Here is a 12,065-nt window from a genome sequence, read left to right as displayed (position 1 = left end):
AGGTTTTTAGTATTGACTCATTTAACGCTCTCAATGATTTTCAAAAACAGCCCTCTTATTATTTCCATTTTCAGAGGAAAATAGAAGGCACGGGGAAGTTAAGTACCTTGCCCCTCTTTGCTAGTCTACTCAGTAGCTGATATGGTTAGATAGTTAAGATTCAAACTGAGGAAATTGGACTTGAGAGGTGAAACTCTCAGCTACCATACTCTGCCTCCTCAAGGATACTGGTGGTAGAATAATTTAGTCATGCTGTTTCCCTGCTTAAAACCCTCCATGGCTACTAGAAAACTGGCCAGTCCCAGGCCCATCTTACAGGCCACTCCTTTGACTTTTAAACAATTGTTCCTTTTATTAAGCCAAACTGCCCTCCCTGTACTTTCCTTCATCATTTGGGATGCTCCTGCCTTCTTAGCATCTTTCACAGGTCAACCATTCACTTATCTGTCCACCATATGCTTTCTCTTCTTTAGGCTGAGCTCCTCAGGACTGTTGACGGGACCTTGTAGAACACAGTTCAGCTTAGTGGTTCAAGCAGAACAGTCCCTGATTCAAATGGTGGATCTGCCTTTAACTAGTTATGAGCTGCTCAGCTAAGCACTCTATTATTTTAGTTTACTCTTCCGTGAAGAGGGTGGATAATAGTACTTTGCAGGGTTGTTTTGAGAATTAAAGTACATCGCTCATGTTAGTAGAGTGTTTACTGTGTGCACTACAAAAATGTTAGTGATCTATAAATACTAGTGATGAAAATTATTGGTTCCTAGAACTTTCCCTCCTGTCACCTTTTCTCCAAACAGCATCCTTATCTCCCTTGGTTTGCACGCTATTTTTCCATTAATGCATATTTCTTTAAATGTCCACAATTTATTTTTTTCTCTCCAAAGAATTGAAATTCTTAAGCCTCCAGAGAAGAGCTTAGAGGCTCAAACCTCTTCTTTTGGGAACTGTCCACCTTAGGGAGTTCCAGGCCTACTGATTTCCCATGAACTAGTTTCTTATTGCCTCATCTGTGAACACTGCAAAACTATCTCGCCAGTAGTCAGCACAGTTGGAGACTAGTTTTGTTTTTACTAGTCACTTCAAACCATCATATTAAGGCTATAAATAAAATAATATTATGGTTCTCATCTGTCTGCTTCGTTGGAATAAGCTGAGAGAAATTGTAAATCAATATTTAGCATAATTGCTGAGATCTGGCAGGTTTGGATACAAATAAAAAGAATGAAGAATGTAATATAAAATCATTTACATAATATTAGTTCAATCACCCTCTATAAAGTGGCAGGCAGCTGAGACTCATGGTCTAATTTTCGTTGGCAAAGAATTTTCTTATAAAGGTTGGGAAAATAATTGACCCTTATGTCAATTAGTCTTCTGTATTGGTCTTTCTTCAAGTTTCCTCAAAAGGTTTTTCTTTTTTTCCTGCCTCCCTAGGAAATTTTCTTTTAATGCAATTTTGTAGCATATGCAAAAGCATTTATTTGACAAAAACAAAACAACAAAACTAACATTGTCAGCATGATCATCCACACTGAGGGTTCTGAATTTAAAAAAAAAAAAAAGCCAAAATATGTAAAGCATACTTTTGAACCTCCTTTGGCATAAACTACTTTCAGTTATTATCCTGAAGCAGAAGAGAGGTTACGATCCTTACACATGGATTTTTTTTTTTTAAAGGTTGTATGTCAAGGAATTGGACCAATGTATTTTGTTTCCATGAACTGATTTATAATCTCATTCATGCAGCAAGTATTGAAATGTTTACTGTAGATATGGCATCACCGTACAACTTGTGAGAGGGATGGATACAGGAGGGGTCTTATATGAGTCTAAAGGGAGTGATCAAACATGATGAAAGAAATTCTGGTGCGAGGTGGCAACACAAGGGCCCAAGGAAAGGGACAACTACAATTCTATGGGAATTCCTGTGACATCCTGGCATCTTCTTTTTGAGTCTTTGGACGTGAGTTTACTGATGAGCTATGCCTCTTTTTATAACCTCAGTGTCCTGAATGTAAAATAGGAGAGTTGACTAGACCTCATGTGGTCATTTCTATAATCCCATGGCTCCAGGTAAATACATTTCCAGACCAGTAAACTTAGATCATCCACTTCAGGAAGCAGTCACAGCATTTGACTTCATGGTGATAATTGCAAAAAGAAAATTGAATTTGCCAGGGTCATGCATCTTGTAAGGGGTAGAATTAAGAATTTGACCTCAAGCTTTCTAGCCCCAAGTCTCATCCTTTTTTTTTTTTTTAATCTCATAAAATTTATTTTGGGCTGAAGTATTTGATATAGATTTATTTGCCTTTAATAGCTACAGGAAAATCATTGCACCTATTAAGAGTTAAGGTGTCTGGTCTTAAATTTTCTCACTCTTAAATGACAGAGATGCAGTTTTCAGTGATGTGAAGCTACACAGTTTATTTTTTTCTTTATTTGTCTGGTTATTTGTGCTGCTTTCAGTTATTTTGTTTGGAGAAGTTGTTCCCGTTTAGATTTTATTAACTTGTTTGCTAAGAATCTTGCTGAGATGCAAAAATCTTAGTTTTAGTTGGTTGGCTTGAGTGTGATGCGTTTCCTCATAGAGCTGCAATTCTGTAGATTCTTACAAATCTCTTTGATGGACAGTGAGAAAGTCAAATGGGTCAAGAGGTAGAGCTCTATTGCTTGTGAATTGTAGCAAAATGGCAATCAAACCACAATATCCTATGATTTGTTTAACTTGCTTTCCCAGTACAAAGACTTGATAAGTGAGTTGCAGAAACATTTTATCTGGTTGTCATTGCTAGAAGCCTGCCTTGGCAGAGGAGTTTTGATGTAGGCCCTCCTGGAACACTATCAAACTCTACAAATTGCAGATTTAGTGACCTCTGAAATGCAAAGCACCTCTAGATTAGGCTCTTGTCTTTAGCAATAAAACTATGCTCATTCACCTAAGTCTTATTTGATTTTGTTGAGCATAAAATGATGTAATCAGTTTTTCCAAATTTGTAGGTGAGTTGAACCTTTCCATTTGTGGCAATGTAAAGAGATATCTTGCATAAAATTTCTTGATTGAAATGCTGCTGAAAATGTCAATGTGTTTGCTAGAGTCCTCATGTTCTTTTTTTTGGGGACAGGAAATGGTTGAAGGAGTATATGAGCCCCTCTGGTCAAATATTGCATATAGAAGATGAATTTCTGGATAAAACTGTGTAAAGCATACTTCTGTATGTTGACTCATGTAATCAATCATTTTATTTAATAGCTCCTGTGATATATCTTGCTACTTATTTTTGAAATTAGTAGTGGTGCTGGTAAACTGGCTTTTCAGAAAGAAAAAAGCCCAGATTTATAGTGTTTGTTAATTTCTGTGGTGTAAATACTCCCACGATGGCCAATTTCATGCTAACAATGGCTTGCAAAACTCCTGAAAATCTTAACAGTTATCTCATTAGAGCCAGTATGAGTCAGCCCAATATTCCACAGTTATTACTTTTAAAATATAGTTTCATATGCTTTCTAATTGCTTTATGTGGAAAATCCTTCTCTCTAACCTCATTTTGAGGCTTTTAATGGTAGGGATCCTGCCATATTCTTTCCTCTTCCTCAGATTTATTTATATATGTGCAGTAATTAAGCATACATAGTGACCTATTACATCAATATTAAGAAGATTCTTTCACATTTTAACATTACTAAAATCATTTGTGCTTACATCAATGGCATGCTATAATGTAATTGGCAAAATTTTCTTCTTTCTTAGTGTTTCATATAATCATTATTTGAATTTCATGAAATATGTTAAGTGCTGATTAATTGATGTTTGACACAAGTGCAATTACATCCTATGGGCTAAACTGTCTTTTCACATATTACATTCACCTAAAGAAGTTATATCTCTATTGTTATCCTTATGAGAAAAATCTATTGTTTGAATATATTGGCTCCTTAGTGTCCCTCCTGTTCTTTTGTCTTAGTGCTCATATTTGGCACATCAAAATTTAGGCTCCAATTTATTTTGTACATCCTGGTATGGTGCCAAGAACTGTCTTCCTCCATCTGGGAAGTGTCCCTTTTGAAAGTGAGGATCACTGGCATAACTGGACGTGGTCATTGGACAGTGTATATATTATTGCCATAACATTCAGCATCTAGTGTTTCTGCTGCCTGGCATCTGGCATATAGGAAAAGCCTTGTGATAGGCAGAATAACGAATGCCCCTCAAAGAAGTCCATCCCTGTCTTAGTCTTCAGAACATGTGAAATTTACATGGCAAAGGGAAATTAAGTTTGCACATGGAATTAAGGTTGCTAATCAGCTGACCCTAAAATAAAATGGGGGGAGCCTCTAGAATGTGGAAAATATCCTTCTTTAGAGGCTCCAGAAGGAATGTAGTCCTGAAGACACCTTGACTCTAGTCTAGTGAGACCCATTTTGAACTTTGGACCTCCAGAAGTATAAGGCAATAAATTTGTGTTAAGCTACTAAGTTGTGGTACTTTGGTACAGTAGCAGTAATAAACTAGTACAAGCTTCATTAATTCAGATAGGCAAAAATCACAATTTGATTTAAATAAAACTGGTTGTGTCAAAATTATTCTTTATATTCTCTCTGAACAAGTTTGCTAGGGAAATTTGTATCATAAAGCAGATTGCAGAAATATATATTAGAGAATAAGGTAATTTAAAGATTTCAGAATATTGTTTTTATGCTAATGATATGGCTAATTACAAATGAAGTTATGTATTGATTTCATTTGTAAGTATTTTCATTTAAAATTTTTCTATTTCTGTACCAGGGAATTTATAGAATTACATTTTTCTGTGACGATTTCATGATTCTTATTTTTCTGTCATCATACTTAACATCCTGGTCCCCACCTTAGCAAGCCCTGGTGAGTGGTGTTCCATTGTGACTTGGCAAATGTTATAAGGAACAAGTTTTAGGTTATATGATCTTTAGCAAGTGACTTAAACTAAGGTTTGTTTTCCTAATCCACAAAAGACAAAAAAGACAATTACGCTTTCTGTTCTGGACCACATGCTTGTGTCCTCCTCAGATTCATATGCTGAAACCATAATCCCCAGTGCAATGGTATTTGGAGCTAGGGCTTTTGGGAGGTAGGTCATGATGGAGCCCTCATGATGGGATTAGTGCCCGTGTAAGAAGAGGCAAGAAAGAGCTTGCCTTTCTGTCTGCTCCGTGCCACGTGAGAATACAAAGACCAGATGGCTGTTCACCATACAGGAAGAGGGCCTCACCAGGAGCCTGACCGTGCTGGCGCATTGACCTCAGACTTCCAGCCCTCAGAACTGGCAAGTAAATATCTGTTGATTAAGTCACCCAGTTCATTTTGTGACAGAGTCTGAATAGACTCAGAAAATGGTTCCAAGAAGTGGAATGCTGCTATAACAAATACCTAAAACTGTGGAAGCAGGTTTGGAATTGGTAATGGAGTAGTGACTGGAAAGGTTTTGAGGTACAAAAGGTTTTTTCCAGCTTTATTGAGCTATAATTGACATATAATATTGTATAAGTCTAAGGTGTACAATGTGATGATTTGATAGATATTGATATTGCAAAATGTTTACCACAGTAAGTTTCTTTAACACATTCATCATCTTGCATAATTACTTTTTTAAATATATAATTTCTAAGCAACTTCCAAGTATATGATACATCGTTAACTGTATTCACCATGGTGTACATTAGATTCCCAGAACTTATGCATTTTGTAACTGGAAATTTGTACCCTCTCACCAATATCTCTTCATTCCTCTCACGTGTAATCCCTGGCAACCATCATTCAGTATTTCTGTTAGTTCATTTAAAAAACATCCACATACAAGTGAGATTGCATAGTATTTTTCTTTCTCTGACTTACCGAATTTAGTATAATGCCTAAAATATATCCATGTTATTGCAAATGGCAGGATTTCCTTTCTTTAATGTGGAATAATAGTCCAGTGTGTGTGTGTGTGTGTGTGTGTGTGTGTGTGTGTTCACCATATTTTCCTTATCCTTTTATACATTGATGGACTCTTAGATTGTTTCCATGAGTTGGCTATTATGAATAATGCTGCAGTGAACTTGGGGGTGCAGATATCTTTTCAAGATCATGATTTCATTTCTTTTGGAAGTATTTCCAGAAATGGGATTGTTGGATCTTATGGGAATTCTATTTTTAATTTTTTGAGAAACCTCTATACGATTTTCCACAGTGTACCAATTTACACTCCCACCAATAATGTGCAAAGAAAGGGTCCCTCATCTCTCCCTTCTCACCAACACTTAAAATCTCTTATCTTTTGGAGAATAGCCATCTTAACAGATGTGAAGTGATTATCTATTATGGTTTTGATATCCATTTCCTTGATGATAAACTGAATATCACTTCACATATTTGTTGGCCATTTGTATTTTTCTTTTTTTTTTGGAAAAAATGTCTTTTCAGGTCTTCTCCTCATTTTTAACTGGATTGTTGTTATAGTTATTATGCTTACTTTTGAGTTGTATGAGGTCCTTATATATTTTGGATATTAACTCTGTATCAGACATATTGTTTGCAAGTATTTTCTTGTGAAGGAATTTTCCTGTAATTCTGGTGAGAGTTCAAAAAATAAAAGGGAGCTGGAGAAGAAGCTTCCTTCATCTTAGAGAACACATAGATAATTGTGTACAGAATGTTAGTAGAAATATGGATGGTAAAGGCCATTCCAATGAGGTCTGAGTTGGAAATGAGAAACATGCTATTGGAAACTGGAGGAAAAGTGATCCTAGTTATAAAGTGGCGAAGAACTTGGCCGCATCTTTTTCATGTTCTAGTGTCTTGTGGAAGGTAGAACAACCAAGGTATAGTAAGTCACTTGCTCCCAGTTACAGAACCAGTAATGGTGTAGCCAGGATTGAACTGGAGCTGGAGTCTTGACCACTACGTCTGTCTCTCCCCTCAAAGGTAGACAGTGTGGGGAAAGGCAGTGCTGGGAGAGGGCTTAGGTTCCAGATCGCTGAGGCCAGAAGAAATTCTTCTATCACTGTGGTACGTGAAGAAGTGTTACCTTAGTCAGGCTTTTCTATGACTGGCTCACATTAAATGATAATCTTGTTTTAGAGATTTTCCATTTCAGGAAGATGGGAGAGCTGTACTAGCTTTCATTCCACGGGCCTAAAAGAAATCACGTGAGACTGTGTATGTGGAAGGACTTTGTAATCTGCTAATGGGATGGGAATATTATACTTCTTGCCCAACTTAGGGCACAGAATCTGACATGGAGACACTTAAATATGCATTATCCATTTGTGAATGAATTGACCTATGACACAGGAGGAAATAACGTGCTCACACACACACACACACACACACTGTATGTATATGTATACTTCCCCCTTGTATACTAGATTGGGAACTCTGTGGGTGCAGTGTCTGTGCCATCTCTGAATCACTGGTATCTTATGGAATGCCCTGAAAATAGTCAGTGCTCAATAAATGCTTGTGATTAATAATATTATAGTGCTTGTCTTTTCAGATGGGGTTTTTATGGGATAGATTCTCTTTGGGGGCAGATGGAGGGTTTGATAGGAACCACTGACTTTATTACTTCAGAGCTCCACTTATATATTCTACACAGTGGGAGGCAGGGGTTCCAGGGTTAAGTGTTGAAGGACTGCAGCTGGGAAGGCAGCACTCCCAGTGACTCAGCAGCCTGCTCCTCTAATCCCTACACTGCAGGAATGTGGGGTGTTTATCAGAGTGGAGGAAACAGGACCTGTCATAGTGACAGGGTTGCTCTGTTTCCTGGGGGACTGTCTTCCCTGGTGCATTGAGCCAGATAGTGGGTTGTTCTCCACCCAGTGATGAGAGGATGGGTAAGTAGGCTTGTCCATCAGATGAAGAAGCCAATGAGTTAGGCCAGTCTTGGTATTTAGCTGTGGGACTTGGCGTGAACAGCATGGCCTTTGAAAGATATAGTCACAGTGGCCTGGTAATTGCTGTGATCAGCGCAGTTGTTGATCTTATGGACCACAGCAGGGAGGATCATGGGACAGGGTAGCACGACCAGAAGTCCAGCTTTGACCAGAGATGTAGAGAGTGACTTACAAAGGGAGTGGAGTGCTGCAGGTGCAACACAATCACCTCGGGTGAGGTGACCTCATCTGGCCCAGGGCTCTGCTGAGGGCAAGAGAGAAAAGAAAAGGGTGTGTGTGTTGGGGGAACAGTGGCAGTGACTGGAGAGGACAAAGGCAGAAACATCAGAAAAGCTCTACTAATCGAAATTTGTGGCCAGGTCAGTAAAGCTCTTATAATTGAGCAAGTGCAAAGGGAGGCCACAAACCCATACCAAGCACACAGGAAGAGAAGCAGAGCCGAGAGGATTAGACAGACCATGGTTGTGGCTGAGACACAGGATTACTACCATCTCCCTGTGGAGGCTTCATGGTCTGAACAAGGGTGACATTTGCATGGATACAATAGAAATGTTTGCTTTGACTGCTAATGTAGTCCCATCAGTCTCCTGGGACAGACTACCACAGACTGAGTGGCTTAAACAACAGAAATTTATTTCTCACAGTTCTAGAGGCTGGGACGTCCAAGATCTATGTGCCCACAGATTCAGTGTCTTGTGAGAGCTGCTTCCTGGTTCAAACCGGGTTGTTTTCTTGCTGTCTCCTCATATGGTGAAAGGGTCAAGGGCACTCTCTGGGGTCTTTTTTATAAGGGCACCAATCTCATTCATGAGGGCTCCATGCTCTGATCCTATTACTTTGGAAGCCCACCACCTCCTAATACCATCACACGGGGGTTTAGGATTTTAACATACGAATTTTAGGGGGAAGCAAACATTCAGTCCTTAACAACTGTTTTTCTAACTCTGTATATAATTCACTTTAGTACAATTTCTTGTTATCAAACAGTTTGTTACTCTAAAGTTTCAGTTTAAAAAAAAAATTAGGCACTGCTGAAAAAGAAATCAGTGACCCCGGATGGACCCCTCTAGTTATTTTTCAAATTTTCTGCCAAGGCCAGATATATGATAGTCATGGAAAGAGTTGTTTTACAAATAGCATCCCAACCAGGGACTTTCAATCTTGAAAGGTGAGAAAGCTGATGTGTTCAAAGGTTTCAACTCCACTGGACCTTTCGGTAAGACTGGAGGAATGTCATGGACACATACTCATTTAGTATGAGCCTGAAGGGGCAGAATTAGGATGAGGTGTTGCCAAAGCTGGCTAAGCATTATTCTTAGGACCTAAATATTGAAAAAGTTACAAATTCTGAATTGAAAAAGGGGGATTCTTTTCAGCCAGTAGGGAAGTTAAAGTTCATGTTATCCTAACTTTTTGACCCTATTTCATTTAATCAGGGTTTCAGCACTCACAGCTATTCCAAAACTATTGATTTTTTTTTAAACTAGAGCCTGAAAAACAGACAAAAGACTATATATGATATCTGTCTAATAATTTATCTTAAGAATCTGTGAACTGTGGAATCATGATTGTTAGGACCGAGAGACACCTGCTCACCTTTCTGATAAGAGTTGCTGAAAAGATATTCTGAGATTCAGAAAGGGTAAGGGATACAGTGTTGACCTTTTGGAGACAGGAAACCTTTGATGAACTATAGGACACCAAGACAGTTCATTTAAAAGATGGTTTCAAAGCATTATCTGGGGCTGGTTTCGTATGTGCATTACAGAAGCCCTCAGGTTGTCTTTTTACATAAACCCTGTGAAATAATGGCTTCTCATGTGGCATCTTGGCTTCTGGGCTTTGTAACTGCTTTCAGTGTCTTTTGTGGACAAAATTAAACTTTCCTTACCATTTGACAGCATATAACTTTCCTAAGATGGGTGTTAAGGAGAAAAGAGGCAGGAAAAGGTCACCAATACCATCTCTATGTAATTAAGGCAGCTAAATAAAATTGTCACTAATGACATTTACTTGACTGTATCATATGCGTCCCTGCTGTGGCCTCCAAATAAGTTAAGGATTAAATGCTCGTCACATGTACAGACTGTGAATCTTTGCTGCAGGTAATAGGGTATACATTTTTTTAAAGACAGCCTTATTTTAGGGATATGTTTAGGCTTGTGAATTCTCCCTCTTTGCCTCTTTCTCTCTACCTGTCTCTCTCTGTCTTCATCTCTCTCTCTATATATACATGTATGTACCTACACTCACATTTATGTATATGGATGAACACACGTGCCTACCTGGATACACACATGTAAATGTAGGTACGTATGCTTTTGTAAGGTAATGATAATCAGTGGAGGGTAAGTTAAAACTTAGAAAAAATAACTTTAGGGGAGCCTGGGTGGCTCAGTTGGTTAAGTGTCGGCCTTCCGCTCAGGTCACGCTCCCAGCGTCCTGGGAGCAAGCCCCACATCAGGCTCTGCTCAGTGGGAAGCCTGCTTCTCCCTCTCTCACTCCCTGTGCTTGTGTTCCCTCTCTCTCTCTCTGTCAGTAAATAAATAAAATCTTTAAAAAAAATAGCATCAAACTTTGATTGTAGACTCAGAGTGACCACCTTCCAAGATATAAGATGTAATCAAGGAACAAATTTGTTTTCCTTTAACTCTTAAAATAAAAGATCCTAAAAATCGAAAGTAATCTATGAATTTTGGGGGGGGAGGGGAGGGAGTTCTGGATGTGGAGTTCTTGAAATTGTGTGAGATATATAGACATAGCTGTAGATATAGATATGGAAGTTAAGACTTCCAGGCTGCTGAACTTAAACTTAGGAGTTTATACCAGTAGGAACGAGGCCCAAACAAAATTGTGTTTTCCCCTATTGAACACATCATTATTTGGGTACACAATAAATACTTCCAAAGAGATACTAAGAATAACACAAGATCCTGCCCTTCCAATCTTATGTGATATGTAGCGTACCTCAAGGTTTTAGGGAGGGAGGGGTGGAAGGTAACACAGAACATCCAGTTTGCACTGGGGAATATTTGTTGGGAGAAGACATGATTGTGAATCTCTGATCCTATCCACTAGCTAACAGGTCAGAGAGAGAGAGAGGCCTTGGCAGTAATGTCGGCATTGTGTCCTGAAGATATGGAAGAATATGTTGAGGAAGTACATTTAAGTTTGCTGCTGGAATTTAGGGTAGGGGCTGAAGAGTCCTTGGAAAGAACTCCAGATTTCCCATCAGGCTTCCTCTGAGAAGACTTTCCTGACAACTGGAGTTGGTAGTCTCCTTTTCTGTGTCCCCATGAGTTTTGCATATTTCTATTGTTCGATTTTTCACACCCAATATAATTGTTCATGTCTGATTTCCATACTTGTCTGTAAAATAAACAATGTCAGGACTGTCTCTCAGTTCTTATCATAAAACCTGGAAAACTGTAAGTCCTCAATACCTGTTTATTGAACACATACATGAATGACTAGCTGTCTGGAGGAGTGAATGATTATGCACAGTTTGGGGATGAGAAAGTCAAGAATCTCTTGGCTATCAGGCAACACTTCAAAAACCTTAATGGTTTCATTTTTCTCTTCCAGATTGCTGGCAGCATATAATAGTCTTACCGATAAACACCTGACTGGATATTTCAACAACACAAGGATAAGGCAGCATCTCTTAAGATCAGGCCTGGTAAGATTTGGCTTACTTCCTACCTGCCCTCTTGTTTCATTAAATCCAGTAGTTCTCTCTCCCTTTTCTGGTTTCTTCTTTGAGCTAATTAGGGACAACATTCCCCTCACTCCTTCATTTTAGAAAAATTACTTCTTTCCAGAGCTCTGATTTATCTTTTTGAAGCTGTGTTTCAAAAGATAGGAAGAGTGGTCACAATGACCGCTAAGGCTACTTATAAATTATTGAGGAAAAACCCTAGGAGCTTCCAATAGCATATTTTACTTGTTTGTTTATTCATTCATTTATTCAACACATATTTATTGAACACATCGTATGAGCCAGGAACTATTAGGGATTAAGCATAGAGAATACTTTACTGTCTTCAGGGAAAAAAAAAAATGTTATTTTTAATAATCACAGAATATCGTGTGGAAGACATGAACAGTTCAAAATTTCCCCTTGAATTTTAAAAACCTGTTTCCTTTCC

At 38.4% G+C, this 12,065-nt stretch overlaps 1 protein-coding gene across 1 annotated transcript in view; it reads left to right on the top strand.

Annotated features, from left to right (window-relative positions):
• Nucleotides 1-3,381: 3,381 nt before the first annotated feature.
• LOC111142900 (glutamate rich 3) overlaps nt 3,382-12,065 on the top strand; it is a 77,579-nt gene continuing 68,895 nt past the window's right edge. Inside the window, 3 exon segments of the mRNA XM_022496285.1 lie at nt 3,382-3,451; nt 5,051-5,111; nt 11,503-11,596. Coding sequence (XP_022351993.1) covers nt 3,382-3,451; nt 5,051-5,111; nt 11,503-11,596 — 225 coding nt within the window.

This window comes from Enhydra lutris, unplaced genomic scaffold (assembly GCF_002288905.1).
Source record: "Enhydra lutris kenyoni isolate GAN:26980312 unplaced genomic scaffold, ASM228890v2 scaffoldscaffold9, whole genome shotgun sequence".
NCBI classification, from domain to species: domain Eukaryota; kingdom Metazoa; phylum Chordata; class Mammalia; order Carnivora; family Mustelidae; genus Enhydra; species Enhydra lutris.
Note: the sequence above shows the minus strand (reverse complement) of the source record. Positions and strands in the feature narration are given on the sequence as shown.